This window comes from Atractosteus spatula, chromosome 11, assembly GCF_055471065.1.
Source record: "Atractosteus spatula isolate fAtrSpa1 chromosome 11, fAtrSpa1.hap1, whole genome shotgun sequence".
Classification (NCBI taxonomy): domain Eukaryota; kingdom Metazoa; phylum Chordata; class Actinopteri; order Semionotiformes; family Lepisosteidae; genus Atractosteus; species Atractosteus spatula.
The window spans coordinates 37,708,380-37,733,806 of NC_142716.1; the positions used below are offsets into that span (position 1 = coordinate 37,708,380).

The following is a 25,427-nucleotide window of genomic DNA, read 5'->3' on the forward strand; positions in this document are numbered from 1 at the left end:
ATGGTTAGTCTTTTAAAAAGCTTTTATTTCATTTGGAGACATTTTGTTAGCACGGCAGAAGAAAAGATGTAACAAGACTGGGAGCAATTAAGAAATGAAAGTGGGTATGAAAGATATTTGACCCATTTTTGTTCTCTCACAGGATATATTTCTAAACCACAACTGAAAGATACTAAGTCAGGTGCCTCATAGGAATTTCCAGTTATGTCATAAGAACACAATAAAGGTTGCAAGAAGAAGATGTTTATTCCTTCTTGCTCATTTAGTTGTTAGGGGCTAATTAATCTGAGGATGTCATTCTTGTTTCCTGAGGAGTGAATCTTTCAATCCACTGTGTAGAATGTGTCTCCTGCTCTGCGATTTAAATTCACTTCTCTGTAGTTTCCCCATGTGTTCTGGTTTGTATTTCAATGTTGATTCTGAAAAAATCATTGGGTGCCCTTGAATATGCTGGATGCTTGAATCAGCTACTCAGTACTCTTCTTTCTTGAAGATGAAGAAAATTCAGTTTCTTAAGCCTGGAAGAATAGGAGCTTCTTTTATGCCCCAGAGCAATCTTATTGCTGTTCACGTGACAGATTACAGAACAGCATTTTTCTTTTCCATAACATGGTAACCAAAATCATACACAGGGACCTAAATGAGTTCTTACTAGAGCATTTTACAATTTTACTATCCAAATGCATTGTCAGGTTCCTGACTGATGTGTTTCTTTTTGTTTTGGTATTTTGCAACTGATAGTTATACATTTTCTTTTTTGTTAACCTTGAACCTTTACAGCGCACAGTGACTTAAGTGCCATGTTTTACACTAGTGTGAAGTTACCTAGGTGACGGACTCAATCATAACTCATTTATAAGACTATAGCTTTTCAGTCTGTCATTTATTTAGTGAGCTTTTCTTCCCCACTGACCTCGTCCTCTAAAGTTTTTTTTGTGTTCTAAAGTGTTGCAATGTGTATGCAGAAATTATTCTTTAAATTGTCATTTCTGCGTTGTTTAGGAAATGTTCTGCATATTCCTTAAGTAATTTTTTTTTTTACAAAATCATACAATGTAACAAAATTAACTGCTAATTCTGGGAAATACTGATCCTTGGAGTGAGCAGGATTAGTTCTATTTAAGGGTCATTAATATTCATCTTTATAATGCATGCTTGTTTGTGGGGTTACAAAACCAAAGCTATGTTATAAAATAATTGGTTGGTTTCTAAGAATGATCCCTTAAGAAGAGAACAGTGACGTGCCATGCCATTGACCTTAGACCTTCGTTTCTTTTGGTACAGGTCCAAGACATTTCTTACATTTTAGTAAAATGAGAGCTACTGTACTGTATGAGCAGGTCGATTCTCTGCATGGCACATCCTGGGTTCCTTTCCTTGTGAGCAGACTGCCCATTTCATTAGCCCTGGAAGGCTCACATTGGACAGAACTCTGTGTTTTTTAACTTTCCAGATCATCTTGTGTTTGACAAAAAGGCTGGGCTGAGAATGAACAAATACTGATTACAGCAGGTTTTATTGTACAGTAAGTGCATCTACTCCTGAGCTGTTAGCAGTGCAGTGTATTGTGTGGCTCAGAGAGCGGGCATGTGCTTTAGAGCAGTTTCACAGCCTGCTGGTCCAAAGGCCGGTAGCATTCATTTGGCACTTTTGTGCACTGCCTCCTTTTCCAGTGGTGAAGCAGTATCCTTCTCAGTAGGCCATGTGTCCACAACAGGCACCAGCTGAGCAATGTGTGTGTTTTTGTGTCATGATGAAAATGCAGGTGAAAGATTTAATGAGATGATGGTAACCATTAATTTGTGTTCACCTCATAGTCTACTCTGGTTCATGTTTGTTAAAAATTCCATTTTTTATTCTCACATTTCTACTCTCAAGTTTGGGTTTCACTGTAGGGTTTAAGGATTTGCCTGCTTTTTTTGTTTCTTGCTTGTTTTGTGTTTGTTCATTTTCTGATGTCGGCACTTTGTGTTTGATGATTTTGGTGGCCTTTCAATAGGAATTTGAAAGGACTGATGTTACACGCATCAGAGTTTGGTACTGTGTGTGCTTTGAGGTTACACAACACTGCTGAGAGTGATGAAGGCAATGGTTCATGTACTGTTATTCACCATGCATTTCATACATAAACTCAGAAAGGTTTGATCTAAAAAGTATGCTTATGTACAGTAATTCAGTTACAGATTTTCACAAGCCCTCATTTCTCAGTTTGTAAAGCAGATGAGAGAATAGCAGGCCCATGTAATCCTGTTTACTAGCATCTGCATTACTTGTGTACACTGTACAGTATATCCAGCTTCAATATATTCCTGGAAAATAAACATACTGTAAATACAATAAGCAGAAAAAACAGGATTCTACCCAGAGATTTATTTTTTAAACAAACACATGGCATTAGGGGTCAACTGTTTCCTTAAGTAGCATTTTTTGAAAAAACCCCACGAAGTTTCATACACAGAACTTGGCTGACGGATACAAATTTTAGATTGTCACTATATCTCTGTGTGTTTCCTGACACACAGCTGTGAGGTCCTGGCTGAGTGGCCCAGGCTTTGCATGCAGTTTCAGAAGAAGACAGACAAGGTTACCTATTTAAATATTGACAGCAAATAGCAGGGCAGTTTGTAGTTTCTGACCATTTCCTTTTTGCCCGGAGCCTACCTGTTATTTCTACAAGAATACCCCTTTCTGAGCTGGCATTGCACTTCCACAGTGCTAAACTAAGGTCTATTTGAGGCCTACTCCATGAAGGCAGGGATTTGTGTTGGAACACATCTATAAGACCAGCAGTGCATGTGTGGGGTGTGGTGGTAGGTTTGATAGTATTAGGCAATCCTGCCTTGTGCCCACTGCTTGTTGGAATAGGCTCTGGCTCCCCTGCGGCTCTGTGTTGGATGAAGCTGTTAGAAAATGGATGGATGGCATTACTGATTACAGTGTCGCATGCAGTTCACTTTAAATACTAGGGGAAAAGAAACAGCAGTTCTTTATATGCAGTCCTGCCAGTCATGTATTTTATAGACATTTGGTTTTGGTTGTCTTCACCGCTAGAATCATGGATGAGCGCAAGTACTAATGCATTTATATGTCTGGAAAGGTGATGTCACTGTGGAATTTCAGATTATATAGCAGTCATGAGGGGCAACACGGTGGTGCAGTGGTTAGCATGCTGCCACATGGGAGTTTATATGTTATCGTCGTGTTCACTTCTGGGAAAATTGGTGCCGATGAGAGCATGTGTGTTTGCGTCTGTTTGCCCCGTGATGGACTTTTGCTTCAATCACATATTCAATGCTAAGCCCTTTTAATTTATTTATTGTGCTGGTTCAATATACTACATAGCAGTCCTCATGTAATTTTGTTGCGAAGACCACATTCTCTCACTTCAAAGCCTTAATGTTTCAAAAAATGAAAGATTGTGGACACCATGGTGAAGGGAGTATTTTTACTCCTATCAGCTCATGTTCCTTGCCAATGGTCGGCTTTTATTTGCTCAGGCTGACTTCTTGTTTGCCTGAGTTGGCTCTCTGTTCAGGCATTGCTTCTCCCGCTCAGAGCAGGTCCTTTGTAGCTCCTGAGTGAGCCAATATTTGATTCCTGTCTGGATAAGAGAGAAACAGATGGCTGAGAAGCAAGAAGTCAAGAGTGTGTACAGCTGCCTTTGTAATGTTCTGAGAATGTTATTCCCTGATAGGAGTTCTAAAGCCCTCACAGCTTCTTCCTCCTGCAGGAACTCCACTATCGGAGAATGGGAACAGAATTCTTCGGCTCCCGGGAGGTTTTGCTGACCTGTGATACCACGTACCCTTTAGCGCCATGTGTAGGGGTTTGAGTCTCTGGCTTAGAGTGTTGGCCTTCTGTGGAAATCATTCATCCAGTCATGGGTGAAAGTGAAATTCCAAACTGCACGCCTGATCATTTTTCACATTCAACTCCCTGTCTATGGCAATTTACCCAAGACTCCACAGCAAATGTAAAGCTCAAGCACTTATTGCTGACTTAATATAAATACAAACTTGCAACTTGGAAAATATGAAATGGCTCATACAGCTGTGCATTTAGATGGTTGTTTCCATTCCTTACATGGGGAGCATTGTGTCAGATTTGAATCCCATTGAATAATAATGAGCTTTCTGTGTATTTCGGAGCTCATATAACAGGGAAATTAGTTTATTTTTATACATCTTAATTTCATCAGTATTGAGAGAATGTGTTGCCAGGTTTCCTATGTTAAGCTCAGGAAAAGGGACTGATTAATGTGGGAAGCTTTCAGAAATTCCACTCATGAACAAACACTTGCCTTCACTGTGATTTTAAAACCTGCTGGGTTTGTTCTGATCTCCTACAAACCTGTAGATTTCAGATTTTGTGTTCTGAGTCTTCAAGGATATACTGATCCTTTTTGCTGTAATAAGGCTTAATGAGGCTATTCTAAAACATCTGGGGTGGCGTTTCTTCTACTTCTGTCAATATGCTTGATTTTTTAAAATTTTAATTGTTTTAAGTGTTATCACAGCTTGACCATCATATCCTCCAGACCTAAACCCTAGTGACTTGTTTTCTAAGTATATCTCAAAATACACTGGAATAACCCACAGATAGCTGGGTGAGTCAGTATAAAAATGAACAGAAATAGATATGCACCACTGTATTGGTGAATCCAGATTGGATTGCTTTTCATTCTCTCTGTCACAGAAGCACTCAAGGTGTACAGTACCTGCTACCTGCTTGCACAGTTCTGTCAGTGTCCTGTGATAGGCCATATTTGGGTGCCCATAATTTGCTTTCAGTTGTGACTGTGACCGTACCAGTGAGACCTTGACTGCTCCTGGCCAGTGAAGATGCTAAAATGCTTAGTTCCCAACGCATCAAACAAATCTGTTGCATGAGGTTAGGCATAGACTGGGTTCCCCTCAAATCATATGTGATTGAATTCATTTGGGGAAAATGTTCTTCCTCCCAAGAAATAGGGATAGACATCATGTGTACCAGTGCTAAAACTGAAAAAGCAAGGTCTCGTGTTTTCCGTCATCTAAAAAAAAACAATCCCTATTTGCTTCGGTTCCTGTTCTTGTAAAGGTGAATGATTTTAGGTTTTATACATCTAAAAAATATTAAAAAATAACTCCCTTTCCTGAACATTTTAAAGGTTTCATGAAAAATGTTCTTGCAAATAAGACCCTATCCTCTCATATAATCTTGCTTCATCCCTAGTTTTTGAGCTGCAAACAATTCAGACCATCAAAGAAATGATGGGCTAACTTAAGGGTTCCATGCCATATAGTCGCCTGGTCCTGCTGGAGTGAAAACTAGGGATCAGGAGGAAAAGGGCAGGAAAGCGCTGCTATGTCCGATTCCTTCGGACCTGTGTTGAGTGGCTGGACCCGAGCGACAGGCCTTGAGACCTCTTTGTGCGTATGTATGCAGGTGAATGGATTGTCCATGGAGGGGAAGCAGCATGCAGAGGTGGTGGCGGCCATCAAAGCCGGCGGTGAAGAGACGACTCTCCTGGTGGTCGATCCCGACACGGACTCGTTCTTCAAGAAGTGCAAGACCATCCCCACAGAGGCCCACCTCACAGGTAGAACAATGGACTCGTTTGCAGCAAACACTGAATCGAACCTCGCATCCAGCTTTACCACAGTGTAGAAACGACAAAGGCTGGTCTTCTGTGTGAACTTCTGTGTCAGACCTTGCACCTGCAAATAGCTAAGCGTACTGTATTGAGTTGTCTACTCCTATTTGAGCCTGAAGCTATATCATATCAAGGTATAACTTTAGTGCGTAATTTTAACAGCACTGGTGTTTCATCCTGGTAGTAAACCATTGCTCAAATTAATAGAACCGGGAGGAGGGAGGATGGGTCTTTAAGTACCAAATAAAGCTTACCAATATTTGAATAAAATATGTAAATCCATAGTGAATTGCCCATTTGCAAGGAGTAAGAAAAAAATAATTAACTAGATGAAGTCCTGTGACATGCGTGATGGTACTGTAGAAGCATGTGCAGAATTTTAAAAGAATGGATCAGAGTATTCTGGTGTAAGTTATAGACCGTACTGTATATCGGTGTCAAATCCTATTTGCAGTTCACAGTAACCCGGATCTTCTCACAGGCGAGGCTGTTCTCTGGAATCTGCGGTTGCTTTCTCTCTCGGCAGGGTCAAGACATTCTGACACGGGCACCATTCTTTTGGCTGTTGCCTCTCACACCCCCACATAATGCCACCTCTGCCACAGCAACTGCTCTGGGTGTATTCTCAGCAGGCGGCTCTGTACACAGGGAGCCTGTCTGGGCTGGGGACAGAGTATCAAAGTTAAAAATTAAACGTCTGCAGGCAGCTGGCTCCTGACTTGGGTTCAAAGTCGGTAATCTTAGCTTAAAGGGATTTGCAACGCCTGTGCCCATAGAAACGCAGGGGTGTGGAATCTCTACCGCTCAAGGTCCTGAACAGTGACATTTTTTCGAAAGGGAAAACAAGTTTTGCTGTTACGTGTGCCTTATTCATCTCTCATTCTTGCAATTAATGATTGAAAAATAATCATGCTTTGTGTCTCTTACGCTTCTCAAAGGTCTGCAGAAGCAACACGCATATAAATGTCTTAAAAGGGCAAATTCAGAAGGAAGAAAATACACTGATGGGTATCTCATTTGAGTTCTTACTCAATCACAAACATTAACAACACTTGCCTAGATAAAATATTGTTCTTTTTTATATACATCTATATACTATATGTGAATAGCTTTAATATATGTGTTTGCATACTGCACTCCACTTAATTTTTAAAGGCTAAATGTTAAGCAAAAGTTTATTTAGTTGGCATTGGGGAAAAAAAAAGTCATATAGAGATGACAAAAGAGAATCCAGATCAGTGTTTTCCATCTTATGAACGGAGTTGTTTAAAGCAAACTTGTGTGTTTTTGGTTTTTCTAACTTTGAGATATAAAAAGGGTTTGTGTGCAGTGTTTGAGCCAGATATTAATAACTGCACATTTAAAGTGTACACATTGAGTATGGGTAAATGAACCTTTCTAGCTGATATTACAGTAATGGTACTGGCAGGTTTGCTTATGTACTTAAAGTTTCGATTGTAAATGTAAATAAATTGACTGAAGGTTTAACCTGTTGTAGAAAAGGTGAAAGCATTTGTTAGTGTATATATATTTAATGTTTATGAAAAGACAATACTCTTATTTAAGGCTGCTAAAGTAAACATTTTCAGTGCCATCAGTCTTGGCTATCGGCTAATATTGTGCAACAGGAAAGACTTTTTTTTTTTCATTTTAATAGCTATGGAGATCAGCTCTCCTGGACAGTAACAGCTTTCGACACACGCACCACTTTCTCAAGGCTCCCTAAGGTACCTCAACAATGAAAACATTCAGTGCGTAACGTGACACCACAAAGGTTTCTTGAAATCCAGCAGGGTACCAGTTGACTGGATTACCATATAAATCTTAACCTCAAAGGAGCTTGGGGTAGTCAATTTCATATGTTCAGCTTAACCTGTATGCAGTTTATTGATTTTTTTTTTCCCCCCTCTACAAAATTGTCAGTTGTTTTCATTAGGAATGTCAACCTTTGACTATTATTTTAACCCGACAGTTTTAGAGATGCGCTTTCCTAATTCTATTTCCCAGCCCTTGTAGAGTTCTTGTTCTTTCATTTGCAGTTAGATCTACTGTGTGATTCCACACACAGTTTCACTTGAGAATGAAGCCCTCTAGACCAGGGGTGGTCAGCCTTTTTATAAACTCATACTCAGTCTCACAATAACAATAATGTATGATTAATATATAAAAGCTTCCTTTTAATTATAGTATTTCATGTGGAAATGGACATCAACAGAGCAAGACATCATGCAATATCAGAGCTGTGTCAGTATTGATTTACATATTGCTAGGTGTGGGGGGTCCCCTGGCTGAGAACCCCTACTCTAGGGCCCCCAATTCAGATACTGAGTCAGGATCTTTTACAAGCTGATGGTAGTTTAGAATTGATACACTTGCAGATACCACTGTGTACTTGTAAGGCAGCAGTCCTTCTGCACTTGTTTGTCTTCTCCTTGACCCAGTTGAGGGTGTGAAAAATATAGATTCAAAGATCTGTATTGGCATTAATTAGCGATTTCAAAGCAATACCAATTAATCAACAATAACAATTAGGAACATAATTTCTGTCTCATGGATTTTTGTGTTTGAGATTGTATTTTAGGTGTAAACTTATCTGCAATTTTATAAGGGTAGGATATAGCATTGACAAAAATCAAACAGGAGAGTACAAAGATCTCAGCACACAGCCTCCTTTAAGACAAATGGTGGTGTGCTCATCCCTTGCAGTTTAGCTGGTTGTCACAAATCTCTTATTTCTGTCTGTTGAGTATGTAGCTGCTCCTGTGGTGATCTATTTACAGTTTCTCTGTTTCATTTTACTTTCAGATAGGCAATATTTCTCATCTGTTGTCATAGTGCAGGCTGTGAAAGTCACCAAGACTGACGTTTGCCCAAAAAATGACTGATGTGTATAGACGTGCACCACAGTGTTGATTCAAGCAAAGCCACGTTGCTCTCATACAGTATTCAAACTTCTGTAGGAAAGACCTTGCTTTACAATTAATAAATACAGAGAGTTGGTGTGTTCAGGTATTGTTTCATACAGCATGTGTGCTCAGCAGTACACAAGCTGATTGTGGAAATAAAAGGGCTCTTTCATAAATTAAATGTTTTTCAGTGTGGCATTGCCAAAGGGTATTTAAAATGAATCTTTTAATAGTTGCTGTTACGAAAGGAAAACAGGTGATTTTAGTTTTAGGGGTTTTGCTTTTTTGTTCCATAACACAATGATACACATGAAAAACAATTAAAAAACACATTAATTACAGACCACATCAGTACAGGAATAAGATTTGTGCTGTAGTTGAGAGGTATCTTTTATGACCTGTATACTTAAGGCGGAGTAAAGACACTGTAAAGACAAATTGACAAAAGACAAGTTTTTCGTTGCTCAGCTAACAGGATTCTATCTAGAATACTGCTCTGTGCATTTTGAGTCTGTTAGTGAAGTTGTACTGGGCATGAAAGTGATCGAAATGTCCATTCCACTTAATTATCCTCTCCCAGGGGGATTTATAGCTAAGATGCTTGGTTAAGTAAACATGCTGTCTAATCCAGATTAGACACATCGACCCCAGAAAATTTAAAAAAGGTATTGAAGTGAGAGTCATTTAATTTAACCCTTTTATAGCATAGGGGTTAGCATTGCTGCCTTGCAATGTTGGGACCCTGGTTCAATTCTGGACCTGGGGTGCTATCTGTAGAGAAAGGAACAATTTAGAATAGTTGGTTTAACTAAGTTAGCATGTCTTGCAAAAACGGGAAGAAAAAATGACATCCACACAGACAAGAGTCCCAGGTCTTGGATTGAACCCAAGACCTGGAGTGCAGAGTGTGGCCATGGTGCCACTCAGTCAATGTCAAAAGTAAAACAAAAAAAATATTTAAGCAATGTTTTAGAGCTTCAATCAGTTTCTGCCGAGGTTCATAATTTGTGAGACCCAGTTTAGTGCTGCTTTATGAATGTACATATGAAGAGAGCAAATTAATTCTACCGCTCTTTGCAACATGTAGGGCTGTGCAGCCTTAATGGAGGTTAAAATTGGTGTTTGTGGTTTGGCAAAACAGCACTCTGCACAAGCAGAAAAATGTGTACATATCCAGATTTTTAACTGCATTTTTTCTGATTATTCAGAAAACCAAAATACTTATTGAGAAAAACAACTTCTGCATAACTCATTTATGCCAACTAAAACTGGTTCAGAACAAAAGGTATGTTAGAAATTACATTTTAGCATCTGGGACGTCATTGTCATCATTTATTTTCTTAAGTGCTCAATAAATTAAATTATATAATGCAATCATGAGTACTTATTTGTACAAATTGTGCTGCAAAAATATCATTGTTATGTATATACTATATGTTACATTAAATCATCTTCAGATTCATTCAACTAATCAGTGTTATCCAAGTCCCATTAAATTATTTACAGTAGTTATGCCATTTTAAAGTGAAATGTAATTTATCAAAATATTTAGCCATTGTGGAACACCAAGTTTGTCTTTAGCTTTCCAGTTTAATAAAACTGTTTTCTTTGCGATAGTTAAGGCTGTGAGATTTTTTTTGTTTTGAATGGGAAAGTCAAGCAAACAAAAAGAGGGAGAGAATGGAATGTTGCAGTCTTTGAAGTAGGATTGTCTATTAATTACTTCCTGCCAGAATGTAAGTACATATTAGTAACATAACATAAGATGCACAAGATGGTGTTTATAGACTTGTATACAGGCAAACATTGTACTCTTAACACCCTGGAGTATTACTCTTAACACCCCGGAGTATTACACACACACTATTGCTATGTGGTTCTGTCCATTGGTTTAAGAGTTTTCACATCATTATCTTTAAGGAGTATCAATTTTAGCCTTCTCCAAATTGAGATTGGGTGATTAACTTCACAATATTGGCCCTTATATTTCACTGAGATTGACACCAGACTTCCATAAGATCCATTTTGTTTGTGGCCTTAGTATTTTAAATTGCTTGCATGTGATAATGTAAAAGTAATCCTTTTAAAGAGAAAATCTTTTTTTCCAGACCTTTTTGGTTAATAGTGATTGGATTTCACAGGTCAGCAAGTCCAAACTTTTAGATTTGAGGAAAAAAAAGAGTCAAAACTCAGAAAGAAAGAAAGCTTACAGGTAAATGGATGCAAGCTCTTGAACTGTGTTTGAGTGTTAAGTCACAATCACATGAGTTGTCTTTCTGTTTTCTATTACCACTCTCAGGTTACATTTTTCTTTCAAATGTCCATGCTAAATCTTAAGATTGTGGAAGGTTTTGGCTGAATATCAAAGACTTAATATGAGAGGAATTCCTTTCGCCTTGTCTCCAGGTAACTCCTTTTAAAGTGCCTTGGCTTTATATTCAGTCCCTTGCACACAACATGAGAGCAGCACTTGTATTTGGTTACCAAGACACTTTGCAGTAAGGACCCTGTGCTTCCAGCTGTGCTTTGACTTAAAGAGCCCCTTTTCTCCATTGACGAAGCTAATAAGAGTCGGCACTGGAGACTGAGATTGGGAGATACTGATCTTACTGAAGAATTCAAGGTTTACTCCGGAACAGATTGGGAAGATTGGGGAGGCTGGGAAAAAAAGCATGGAAGGTAGGACTAAGTGCTTCAGCCCTGTGATCCTATTTTGCGTTCCATATTTCCAAGTCTGGCTGTTAAGGTCCTGCAGGTTGGGTATCTAAAATACAGCAGCCCTTTCAAGGAACTTTCATTCCCAGTCATAGACACTTCACTTACCTATTATTGATCCTACAGATCGGAATACGGTTTGTAGAGGAATGTCACTTAGCCCTATATTAAGAGGTAAATCTATCGGCAGATAATCCATGTATGGAAAGAGGCTTTTTTTCCCCCGTACTGTATATAGTTTTGGAGGTTTCCAGATTTTTGTCTGAAGTTTTAGCAACAGATGCGAGTCTAGTAGGTTGACTGAAGCATTTAAATGCCGCTAGTTTCATTTGTGAGGATCCTGTAAAGTGCAGAGAGTAAGCAGCATATTAGAAATTGAAACATGTTTTGCAAAGCACAATGAAACAAATGTATTTAAAGGTGTCTGACAGTTTTAAAAACAAATGCTGAAAACTAAGGATACAGGATCTTCTAATGGCCTGTGAACTATAGCTAAAACTTTGAAATATAGCTAAAAGTTGAATATGTAAACACCAGTTACCAGCTGATTTGTAACAAAGCTTGAACTTCATGACAGGATGAACCAGTTTTATGGTTCATTAAAAAAAAAATCAATTTGTATTTGATCCAGACACTTGGTACCATTTGACTTTGGGAGTCAGTCAGTAGCAAATTCATCTCTTTTTGTTTTACGCTGTCATGAAGCTCTGCCCCATGAGTCTTAATGAGGTCAACCTCGAATGGCAGTATTCCCAGGTGTTGCCCTTAAGTGTGAACTAGCCTCCCAAACTGAACCCGTGACCTACCTCACATTTGGTTAAAACGTTGTCCTCTTCCTGGTGGAACAACAGTGTTCCCATTTGTCTTGAAGTTCTTGATGATGGATGCTGAAATCCAAATGGGGAGTTATGATGATTTCTTTAAAACGGTCACTGGAGTTAAGGCCAATAATCTTTTAGCTCAGATCTTTGGGCAATTCTTTACCTTTTTCTAGGATGATGTGGTCCTGTGTGTTTTGCGTCTGTACTCCTTTAGTGCCCAGTGGCAATGAAGTTGACTTTCAGACTCATGAGGTTTTTACCTGTAAAACTCCCTCTCCTTTGATTTACCTTTGCATGTCATTCAACCACACTTTAGTTTATGCAAGATATTTGTTTTTCTGTGTCTGCCATTAATGAATAGGACTGTGGAAGACTGCTTGCCTTCAGACCCATGTATGTGACTTTTTTTTCTTTCTTAACACATGTGGCCTAATAAATCATATTTATATTTGTTTTTATAAAAAAAACAGTTACAAAACACAGGGATCAGGAAATACCTCAGGGATTAGGTAAAATGTGAGACACCTGAGAAATGGCACATGAGTTCTTTATATTCTCCAGCACAGCTCTTGTGGTAAAGTAATAAATTGGAGTCAAGTCACTCTTTAAGAGACTGATTTAAACCTTTACTCACAGAGCACAAGAATGTGCTACTTACACTGTCTTTTTCCTTAACACAAAGGGGTTCTGAGGAAAGACTGTTCTTCACATGGTTACAAAGTTAAAAAAATACATTAACCTTTTCTAAAAATATTCCCAAGTATTTCCGTGTTAAGAGTTTACTCGATTGTTGACATGGAGCCATGAACTTTAAAGTACTTCATTGCTTTAGAATGGTAACTGTTTCAAATAATTCAAGACTTCCTGTTGGAAAATCTTCCCATGCTACATAAAAAACAAAACAAAACTGATTTTTCACAAGAGAGCCTATGGATGTAAAGTGGATTTTACTGAAACTGATGTGAAGTACTATTAAGTGTCTGTTTTTCTGTCATGTGTCTGTACGGACTCCTGTGTTAAATTGAGCAAAACTGAGCTGTTGAAAGGGAGTCTGCATTTAACAATCTCTAGTCTTCTAGCCCAGCAAATCTATATACCCCATGTTTTTCTCACCAGAATAGCTGTTCAGTTATTCTAGTTTAGTGTACTGTAAACCACTGCCATCTTTTGTCATCTGTGCTGTGTCTCTACAGTAGTGTCTGTGCTATGTTGTGTTAACCTCCAAATTCTGTCTGCTTTCAGGAGCTTTGCCAGAGCCTGTTGTCAATGGAGATGTTGAAGATAAGGTAAGAGCTTGTTTGATTTTTCACATTGAATTTATGAAACAATCCTACAAACTGTTGGACAGTCCTGGTGGAAATATCATACAGTACATAATGCACAAGGCCCATTAACCTGCCTACAGCACATAAGATTCGCATGACTGTACTATGTGGTTTATTTCCCGGTAGTTTTAACGAGCCGGGGTTGCAAGTAAGTTGCAAAATTACCATCGATCCTTTCACATGACAATTTAATAAAACGCTCGGCAGAATAAAATATTTTTTGTTTTCATTTTAAAAATATTTTGTAGCATTGTTTTATTAGAGAAAAACAGTATTCTTATAACCTTACAAGTCTATGTACAGTAGCATACTTTGTATTCATGCTAGGCATAGCATTTCAGTAATATGAAGGAAGAAGCAATGTGCACAATGAGATCAGCAGCTGAGATTCACCCATTTTCCGGGCATCTTCTCAGCAAATAACTGAACTAGGCAAGAAGTATTGCACTGTGTGTATGTCAGGCACAGTCCCCAGGAGGGCAACCATATTGCTGGACATTTTGAACAAAGCTTCTGTTCAAAATGTTTAATCCACAGAATAAATAGGCCGAGTGATTCTTTTTCTGTCTGTTAATTATCATTAATCTATAAAGAGATGTCCTATTGTTAGTGCTGTGTGAAGGTTCCAGTTGAGGCTGAATCTTTGTTCTGTTGAGGAACAAAGACAGGGATGGCATCCTGTGAAAGAGGACATTACACAAGCTGCTGAGGTCCCAGAGGGCAACAACACTGTTCAAAACAGGGGTGGGGTTCCACAAACAACAGGCTTTTTTTCCTTATATGCCAGAGTTCATGACCAGTTCATCATGGCTGACACTCCAAGTTTCCTGATAACCGCTTCTCCCCTGAAATTCCAGACTGGCTTCGAAAGGTATATTCTGTTGTCACATGGTGGACAGGGTGGTATTCTCTGTAAGATTTTAGTTTTCTTAGTGTGGATCTGAGACTGCTAGCTAGAATACAAGTGGTACTGGCATCACATTTACTGTAAGGGTCAGACAGACACTAATTCTATGCTGAAAAGTAAAAACAAATGGCAAAAAACAGTGTGCAGTATCTGCAGTATAACACATATACTTGTCCTTTTGGGGCCTCACATCAGAGCTGAAAGCAGGAGGAATTTACTGCCGTATCTAGAATGATTAAAAACACAAAAAGCCCAAAAGAATGTACAGTGATGTATATAAATCTTCATGCCTATTTGCCATTTGCCATGACTGAGAAACATGCACAGTAAATGTGGGGGGTAGGAAGAAGACCAAGTCTCTGCGCTTCTTTTGCGCTCTATCAGCAGATTAGAAATTCCATTGCTGTGCAACAGGCCTTGAGTTCCACTACGTCACCTCTTAAGCCAGTAGGGAGTTCTTGTGTCTGCATTCCGAGATATGCAGTCCATTTGCACTGCCTTGAGGCTTCCACAGATGAAAGCTATTGGATGTTCTCATGTTGTTAGTCTGAACACATAACACAATACTACTATAAACAGTATTTAAGGATTCTGTTGATTGAAACATACAGTAATAGTGCATATGAGAAAATAAATGGAAGATGATTTACCCCGACTGAACCCAGTCCATCGCAGGGCACACACAGATACGGTACAAACACACCAGGGCAATTTTCTCAGGTGTCAATTAACCAACTAGTATGTTTTTGGACTATGGGAAGAAACTGAAACACCCAGAGGAAACTCACACGATCACAAGAGGGCAGGTAGCACAGCAGAAATTAAATTGGAATTTAAAGCCTGATTATTTTTTCTGAATTTCATACCATAACTACATAAGAAAATTTTCAAATAAGAGGATGCTGTTAGGTCTATCCCACTTCTTGAAAGAAATCCGGGTTATTGACTTTAACAACACGGCTGGTTTGCTTGTTCCATGATCCAACAACCTTTCTGGGTAAAGAAGTCCCTCATATACTTGGTTTTAAATACATTTCCACATACAGTAGTTTCCACTTGTGCCCTCTGGTTTGTGTTTCGCTCCTCATTCTGGAGAAATGCACTGACTTTGTCAGTGTTTTTGAGGATACTTTTTGAATCCTATTTTGAATACTTGTATCAGGATACTTGTAGTCTTCTTTGTTAAAGACTAAAAAGGTTTGGTTCTTTCAGCCTGTCAGTGTAGGGCATTCCTTAAAGACCTGGAAATCATCTGGTTGCTCTTCTCTAGACCGATTCCTGAGCACCAGTACCTCTTCTATCATGAAGTCCAAAATTGTACCCAGATTTTTGTTCGCCTTGGTAACTGTTACCTCAACCCCTAGCCAATCAGAGCTTCCGCTTTGAAATACTGGATTAATGGATTTAAAATGACACCTCATTGTGGTGTCTCATTATGTAAGTTTAATTCCAATTTATCTATAACACAAGGAAGCCTGGCTATGTTCCTTTTTCACACTAAGTTAGCAGAACAATTATGCTCTTTGGTTCCCCAACTGAAATTCCTGTCTGTCTTGGTGACTTGAATTGCGGTTTTGCACAAGCGTAGGGGTTAGTGTCCTGTAAAACTTACATGCCGACTTAAGAGTTACAAACATACTCTTATATGATTACATTGCAATTACCCAACTATACATGTTGTACAAATGATAAATTAGAGGTTAGATACGACATCTGTTTCATAAGACTGACCCTAATATTATATAAATTCCAGTGCACATCTGAGTGTGTTTCTGTTGTGCTCCCACCTACCATACTTGCTAGTAACTGAAGCAAGAGGCTAGCAGTTCCCAGTTTGTGGAGCAGTAAAGCCTGGATGATCCCTAGGAATTAACAGCAGGTAACCCAGGGTGAATGTGGGGCTGGCACCTGTCAAAAGGAAATCTGCCAGTTGCCAGAAGTGGGGAAGTGGGAGTCTGAGAGTGAATTTTCTCTAGATAAGATTAGATACAGAAACGTTTGTCTGAATGATGAACGCGCAAATACCAGAGTCAGGATATATTTGGCCCTTTTGGTTTTATTCTGTTTTGTGTGCCTCTACACTACTGAAAGGCCCTGTTTGTATACTGTACCAGGTGAACAGTGGTACTTTCCCAGTCTCAGATACGGCAACAGAAATGCAAATAACATGACAGCCATCACCATTCAGAATATACAGCAGTGGCTGAAGCTGGGGTTTATCATTGTCTATTTTAGACCACTCTGGAGAGCAGTTCTTCATAACAGATCTGCCAGTAACCAAGAAACTTATTCGTGTGTCATAGTAGTTAAAATTTCACCTTTCTACTTGTCTGCAGAGAAACTTTGTGCTTTATTTTCAGGTCTGTTGGTCTATGCAGGTTTGAAGTTAATGTTCAGGTTTGAATTAAGTTGGTAAACAATCTTCTAGTCATGTTAAACAATTGTGCAATACCAGTAACCTTAAGTATTTTTGAAGTATAGCAGTATCATGGTTTAATGAAGTAGCAAAATGCATTTTTACATACTGCAGTGAAGACAAATTAATTTGCAGCAGTTTTAAGATGTTTTTATATTGATTTGCAAGAGCCTGTACATATCAAATCCAACAAAAGACCTTTTCAAAAGATTTTCATTTTCCCACAAAAATGTAGAGCAAATAATTGCACTAACAGATGAAAATCAAAGAAATTTAAAAAATAAAACTGACCTTCTGCCTGTAAGTAATGAAAGTGTTAATGATACTGAGGCTGCATTGCTCTAATCCTTATTTCCCTAATCCCTAAATGGTATTTCAATATATAATCCCCTTAGAATTGCGACATACAGAATACTGGAAAGCAGTGTGCCACAATATTATCACTCAAACACCAGCCAAACGGCACCGCAGTTAGCATTGAGGTCTTGGGGTTCAGACAGCTCAGGCCTCAGCTTTTGTTTAGTTCTTGCCAAGAACAGACTGCCTTATTTATACACACAGCCTGCTGGACATCACGAACATTGCGTATTCGCACTCCTTAATGTGCTTGTTGCTAGTTTTAAGATGGCCACAAGTAAAGAAGGGGAGGTCAGTGACAGTCTTCTGAAATATTTTCATACACAAAGCAAGATGGTCTCATAACCAGTTGTTTCAGTGAGGTAGTTGTGTCCAATGCATAGGAACATTTGGCCTTTACTAGATTACATTTTCATTTCTACTAGGCTCAGTCGCATAAACAAAGCTCTTTTCTTAAGAGTGCTTAGTGGTGAAAGATTAAAAGTCCCTTTAAATTCATTAGGAAAGGATTAGTTATGAAACAGGGCCAGGGGCATTGTGAGGAAACGTTGTTTTTCTCTTTAACGGGCCTGTTGTGCTCAGCTGCACTTCTGCAACCTTAAGAAATACTTTACTCTTGTAGACATCTTCAACAGTCAAATTTGTTTACCAAAAACATGATGTCAATGGAAAAATAAGTAGAATAGAACTGGAATTTCTTTTCAGAACATTGAAAAAAGATTTTTTAACTAACTTTAATGACTCTGCAAATTTCAACCCAGCCACCCCCACCACCTTCAAAGAGTAAACAGCAGTTTTCTTCCTGTTCCCCATCCAGAAACCGCTCACCTTACTTTGTTCATCTTTTAATTGCAAAGACGCTCAACAATTCCCATTCAATAAGCAGAACTAAGGTGCTTCTTATCTGAGAAATAAAGGCAGAAAAAAGGCCTTTATTGTTTTCACTTTACTGTATGGATATGATATATACAGTATATACAGGAAATGAGGAAATGCTCAATACAATGAACTAAAAAAGGGAAAGGATGTCCAATAAATGCAGAGGTCTGGAGTGTCCAAGAGATGTCTAGCCTATGGCTTGAAAATCGTATGTGACTGTTAATGTCAAATGCAGCACATTCAATAGTTTAAAGGCAACTGAGCGGTTGTTCAGTGTATCTCGCACTATGCTTACACTGCACATTACATGCACAAAAACCTGTGTTTTGTCTTTTACCTTGTTCACTTCAGTACTATATAAAGTAATTAGACTTTGTCATATGAAAACCAAGATTTTCAGATGGCATTTTTATTCACTTTTGTAACTTTCAAATTGTATGGTAAGATCTTGCATTTCATTATGTAATATTGTACTGTATGTATGTGAAAATGTCCAGCTGACAATCAACTTGTAACGACAGCGGATTTTGTGATGTCGTATTGTATGCATGTACAGTACAATTCAGGTTTAGGCAAATTAATTTTGTGTTTAGGACATAAAGAATTTTACAGTACTATTTGTAAATCTTATAGCATTTAATATTTATATAGTGCCCATATACAGTACAATATAGAATTTAAAATGAGAAAACTGTTCCATACTGAGTGGATGTGGTAATACTGTAGTCATAGACAAATATTTCCAAAAAACAGTCCAGATAGATTTTTTCTGTACAAATTTAACTTTGACCAAACTTTGTTTTGTCTTGATTCCAATTTATCAGAGTGTGTTATAAGGGAGACTAACTAGTACGTGCTTAGAAGACCCAGAAGAACATTTTGTAGCAGTCTGAGTTTAACCAGTAGTTGCAGTTGACAGTCTGCTAATCCTTAATGTAAGGTCTTACAAATGGCTCTGTAGTCCAAGCAGCAGGAGAGCAGAAGATGAGTGCTGTTTTGTCATAGAGGGATTGGAGACCCTTTAATTCCAGATTTTGTATGGGATTAAAACCATTAAGCCTCACCACTCTCAGAACTGTGGGACTGCAAAGCTGTTTTTGCAGGCTTGTGAAATGTAAGGTCACTGTTTGCACTGTAGTGCACAGCTGAGTGTTGGTGCTCCAGTGAGAGCTGTTGTAATGTGCTGAATTGCCTGGCAGCAGTTTTTGACAGCACTCTTCCCCCTTGTGGAGGAATGCTGTCAGAACAGCTTCCAGAAGGTTCAGTGCCACTAGTGTTTCATCTGTCATTTGCTAAACCAGACTTGAATGTTCTGTTTTCTTGATCATTCACAAGTTAGGCTTTTATTTTTTTGATAATACTTTTTACCCAAAAAACCTTCCCCTTTTTGAAAGAAAAATTGTAACAAAACTTGCAGCAATAACCTGTAAAATTCCTCTATGAAGTTATTAACATTAGAAAAATCACAATTACTATATATACAGTACATGATGTTCCATTTCAAAATTAACCCAATCTTACAGTTATGTGTGAAAGGGTAAGTATAACTTTAAGAACCAGGTTCAGATGTAGCTAAAACTAAGGTGCTATGTTATATAACAGTGCATTATCCTATAAAGAAGAGGGGTACAATAGATGTGATTTAGTGCTTTACAAAATACCTGGTCTTTTGAAAAAGAAAACTTTTGGCCTTTTTGTTGGGATACATATATCAAGCACATTTTTAATAAATCTATGTTTTAAATTTTAGCTCTGCCATTCTGGTATTACTTCTTCGATTATAACTTTAACTCTTTGTTGTTTGTTGGGGTTTGTTCAAGCTGGTCCATCAGAATACCCTTTTCTGATTTCAAAACAGTCTTTGTACCCATCTCACATGTCTCTCTCCACATGGAAGTCCGTTTTTGATTCAGCATTGGAAAGAGAAGTCTTCTTTATCAGTTTTACAATGGCCATAAATTCAGATTCAGCTCCACTTTGCATCTCCATTATCTTCTGGCAGGTTGCGAGACAAAGAGACCCTAAAATTTGTATTTTAGTTATTTAAAGCTCAACAGTTAGCATTGCTACCTTGCAGTGCTGGGGCCTTAGGTTCATTTCTGTACCAAGGTTGCTATCTGTGCGGATTTTGTATGGTGTGGTATTACATACGAGGGGCGTGTTCAGTGTGGAGGCGGAGCCCTGGAGCAGGAGCGATGCCTTGCCTTAGGAATCACAGCTGCACGCACTAATCAAAGATGAGCTGCAGCTGCGGGTGCTCTTTAAAGGCACACTGAGCACCCCCCCCCCGAAGAGGACCAGCAGGGCTACCCCTGGAAGGGCAGGATCAGTACACCCACAGTCCTGGAGGGGATTGTACCCAAGCGTGAGGTCATTTTTCTTCTTTTTCTTTTAGCCGGTCCCATCCTGTGTCTATATTGGGGCAGAGTTACCTGACAATGTTATAAGGTCAGGCAATTAATTCTTCTAGGTGCACAGCCAAGTGAAACAGGCTGTACCGTAGTTTTACTTTCTACTGTATGTTTTTCACTCTATTTTTATGTATGTTTCTCTGTATTGAGCCATCATCACCCTCCTTTTGGACAAACGTACAAAGATTTGATTTTGTCATTGAATGTGCCACTTTTGCTTCTAAGCATAATATTTTGAATCAGGCTAATGAAATATCCAAAAACAAATTCTGTTGAAGCCTGTGAGTTGCTTGATATATGGAAAGAAGTAGTATGATGCTTAGAAATGGCTGTTCAAAAGAGGAGATGATCCCAAACTCCAAAGCCCCTCAGGTATAAATATAGTATGGAACATTTATCAGTCTTTTCCATGTTTACTGTTCATTATCATGCGACCTCCATCAGAGCTCTTTAAATCCAGCAGGTCACTCTGCTTGGGAGGTCCTGACACCACTCCACATGGCCAAGAGCCACCTCAACCAAGAGAGTTCAATCAAGAGATTTCAATATTGTATTTGTTCATCACTAAACCTTTGAATACAAATTGTGAGCTGTTGTCGTGGTCACCTCAGAGCAATAAGATGAACAGGACCTACAGTCTCCACCCCAGAACAAATTAGATGCTGTCATCAGGCCTGAAGGCCTGAAATGTGTGCTGAAATGTTGATGGTGTCTAATAACTGCCTTTGGAGTAGAATGTGTGATCCCCGCTTATCTTCTTGCTTTGATCATTGCCCGTTGGACAGAAAAGTACCTCAACAAATCCTTGTGTCCATTCTTTTCTCAAAAAACTCTCATATCACCTAAAACAATTTTATTTTTTTCAACACAAGGTGGAAACCTAAACTGTCATTTATATCCTGTTGTGCTTCCTGTGTCCTCCTCTTGACCAGGCCAATGGGAAGGTGGCTAAGGAGCCAGAGCCCAAGGTGTCGGTCAGCCCGACGTCTTCTAACGCTTCCTCCAACACATCCCTCACAGGGATCCCTGCCAGCACACCCACCCCAGAGGTAAGAGTCTGTGCTGTTTTTGGATTGAACACATTTTCAGGCCAAAAAAACTAATTAGGACTAAAAACCGAGGGCTGTCTCTGTGGCACTGCAGGCACTCCCTATACGAAGTGGTAAAGTACCCCCACTGATGCCTCCAGAGCACAGCCCTACACTGCACAGGACTTTGAATACACTGGGAGAAGAGCTCTGATCCAATGCCAACACTACTAGTAATGTTATCTTTTCTAGCCAAGAACATTTTAGCTTTTTTGAAAAAAAGTTATTAATTAGATCATTCAATCAGATTTATTAATTAGATCATTTTAAGTGTTTCTTGTTCCCAGACCATGGTTCCTCTAACACTGGCCTACCCAGCAACGGTGTAGTGCTCTAAAAAACAGAGCTCTTAAGTCAACTTTTTGTAGTGAACTGTTGCTTCCCTATACTATATAATGGTATTTGTATTTGTAATGCATTGTTTGTACGTATTGTAAGTATTTTTACTTGTGCGGGACCCTATTGTGCAGGATCCAGTTTTTAATACCTAAAAGAGGAGAATATGAAATGAAAGCTGGTCTCAAGACTGCCAAAATCTGTTGTGTTGGAAGGTGCCCACAAATGACGGTCGAGCAGGGAGTGTACTTTGGCTGCAAAAGAGCAAGTAAAGGTTAAAATATGCTGAAAAGAAGACAGAAGAAAGTGTTTTGGCCCCTGTAGAAGGTTCTACAGCCGTGTGACCCTTATGAAGATTCTACAGCCAAAACGTTGTTTCTCCTTTGTATTGTCAATGTGGAATTAACCTTTACTTATTCCAATGTTGGAATGAAGTTTTAAAATGAATGTTCAGGACAGATGACAACAGCCAGGTTCAGTCAACCTCACCTGTTAGTAATCTGTAATCATTCCTGACATCATTTCCTCACATAAAAAAGGAATAAATATAAATGTATATTTTTATAAATACTGTACTTTCTCCCCTTCTCTCCTTCACATTCATCTTCTGCATCCCTCCACCACCCCATCTATGTCAGCATTGTCTGTTTTCGCACCGTAGACCTGGAGAACAATATCTAGCTCCTCTGTGTTCCTGTATATGGCTGGAATGACAAATAAACTTGAACCTGAACAACCTGTGCAGCTGCCCCTTGGTCACTCCTCACCCTGCAGGGGGTCCCAGCCTCCTCGTCCAGTGGACCCAGCCCATGGGGTTCAGCCAAAGCTATTGTGACTGAAACACTCTATATAAGACTTTCAATGTGCTTAATTTGTGGATGGCGTTGTTCCTAGAGAATAAACCATTTTTCAGGGGCTCGGCGAGAAAATTAAAAGAATGCGGTTTTATTTTCCGGCACCCAGGTGAAGCCCGCGGAGAAGGAGTCTGGAGGCGACCCGGCGCTGAGCCTCACCATGTCTCTGCAGCAGGCCAAGGAGCGGGCGCACCAGAAGCGCTCCAACAAGAGGGCGCCGCAGATGGACTGGAGCAAGAAAAACGAACTGTTCAGCAACCTATAAAACTGAAGCCGCCGGCTTCCTGGGTTTTTCAGACCAGCACAGATCTGTTCTTTTTCATGATTTCTTTCCCCAAATTGAAAGACAAAGTTTAATTTTTCGCCTTTTTTTAATACTCGTGTGATATTAAGCATTCAATGAAGAAGAGAAGACATTCGCAGTATTTCTAAAGAAAATGTGAAAAAAAATCTAAGAAATTATCGGAAGAGAATCTATATATATATACAGTATATAAATATATATCAATATCATATGTAAACGATCAATATAGTATTTTGGTGAAAAGGAGTTGTGAGAATTGAGAGCTGAAAGTGTTCAAAAGCCTTAGGGCTTTTAACCACTGTATTGGAATGGAACCACTGTGTGCTGATCACTCACGCCCTATCGAAGGATTGTGTTGAATGTGTGCTCTTTGTGTTGGAGGAGTTCTTGGAGCAGGACCTCGTATTTCATAACCTTTATTTTTGTAGAAATCTCATTTTCTGTTATTTAAGCTTTATTTAAGACCTTGCTTGCAGGGTCTCAGTAACATTTTGACTCGTCTTTCCCTTTTTTTTAATTGAGCCATGCTTTCTTGGAAAAAGTAACACGCCCAGCCATTCCCAGTCCGTAGGACAGCCACTCTTTCTTTCTTTTCTGTTGATGAAAGTTCCTTGAAATTACTGAGCCGATTCCTACCCCATGTTTTGTTTTTTCATTTTTATTTTTTAATGTGTAGGTTTAGGTGTTAGCATCTGTTTAACTTGTGATTGCTGCAGTTGAGGTTGAACACCCTTAAAGAAATGGCTAACCTGCTGATTTGTAACCTTCAATAATTTTCATTTTTGTATTTTCCGATTTTATAGTCCTCTTTTGCTCCTTAAATGTGGGGTGGGATAGATAATAAAATTAAGCTTTCTTTGCATCAACATATTTAAAAACATTTTAAGATATTTTAAAATTTGTTTTAGAAGGTAGTAAATTAAGTGTTCAGCCCTTACTGTAATTGGGGACTGACTGAGTGGTTTCCTAGAGCATCAAGAATAGAAATGGCTCACTCCAGCATCTACTTCAGAAACAGGTCTGGGGCAGAAAGGGGTTCAGTTCAATTCAGTCACTGATTGTTCAGGACCCTCCTGTTAGATTCCGCAGTGTGTGCTAGTAGTTGTAATGAAAGATTAAGAGCAATGTTGAATAAGAAAAAGTGATTACAGTGCATGTTTAAAACAAGGTGATGTAATGTACAAGAATGTAAGGAACAGCACAAGAATGACAAGGAAACCAGGGGTGATCGCATCTAAAATTTGAAAAACTCCTCCACTTTGTGAAATCCCCATTTTACAGAGGGGGGTTATTGTGGGCATTTTTACAGTGCATCCTACAGAATCTGTTTTTAATCTTCTGGAGAGTTCTGATATTGTATATATATGGAATGCACATTTAATTTTTCTGGCAGTATTTGCTAATCCGCTATATCATTTCAGCATTTGAACATGCCTGTGTGGCTGCAGACTGGAACTGTTCCCATTCTGCCTTTGTAATATTTAGTTACTTATTGCTTGTTTTTCACAATCTACAAAAGTTTGAAAGTAATACCATTACAGTGTCCAATAACTCAGTGAAAGAGCTTACTGTAGGTTTTCGTTTTAACAGTACTTTGATAATAAACCCTTTTCTCTGCACAGTATGGTAATAAAAAAAAAGTTTAACAAATGAAAACAACTTTGGAAGTGATCTGAAGAAGCTCATAAATGAACTTTTTTTGCCTTACTTAGGTAAGGGTAGCTATTGTTTTTTGACAATCAAACCACTGGAACACAATGGTTGTTGGACCAAAATTGGACTGTTGAATTTGTTTAGTCAGCTTTACCCAACCCAAGGCTCGCAGCAATTGATAAAGTAACCAAAAACAAATATACTGTGGTGTTTTTGAACCTGTCCTGTGTTCACTTCTTATGTGGAATTATCTTTGGTTTGTTTTGTTTTTTTACAGTTTTTCCTATTGTCTTGAAAATTGAGAGATCATTTCTACATTTTGTTTTCATTCAATTACTAGATTAGTGAAATAAGTATTTTTGTTGCGGTTAAATGGTGTTAAATGATGCTTTTGCTTATTTTTCAAGTTTCTCTTAGTCTGGAGATTAGTAAGAAACCTACCACAGCACTGCAAGGCTAAATTTGTTTGCCAACATTCTTGTTATGAGTTAAATTTTAGGACGGTGACAGGGAGACTGTATTATTTGTATATTAATGAGAGGATTAATAAAATTTAGATGAAATCCATAAATATTCTTGTATTATGTCTTCTGGGAGCAGTGTGGTTGTTTGATGTTTTGTGATTTCTTTAAACATATTGTGAATTGTTGGGACAGCATGTCAGGTACAGTCTCTATCACAGTGGTAGGCACACTGACTTTGGAGAACGTTTATAAGGCAGGTTCACAAAAGATTGGACAAAAATCTGAGTGGCCTAAGTCAGAGTAGACCATGTGATAAACAGTGTCCAAAAGATACAAAGAGGAGGTTCAAAAATAAA

General features: G+C 38.7%; 1 protein-coding gene across 1 annotated transcript in view; it reads left to right on the plus strand.

The window, feature by feature from the left end:
- Window positions 1-25,178, plus strand: part of nherf1b (NHERF family PDZ scaffold protein 1b) — a 67,635-nt gene extending 42,457 nt beyond the window's left edge. Inside the window, exons 3-6 of the mRNA XM_088926874.1 lie at window positions 5,428-5,581; window positions 13,320-13,363; window positions 21,305-21,421; window positions 22,760-25,178. Of these exons, the coding sequence (XP_088783000.1) occupies window positions 5,428-5,581; window positions 13,320-13,363; window positions 21,305-21,421; window positions 22,760-22,915 (471 nt within the window). The 3' untranslated portion in view covers window positions 22,916-25,178. The remainder of the gene's footprint in view (window positions 1-5,427; window positions 5,582-13,319; window positions 13,364-21,304; window positions 21,422-22,759) is intronic.
- The last annotated feature ends 249 nt before the right edge of the window (window positions 25,179-25,427 follow it).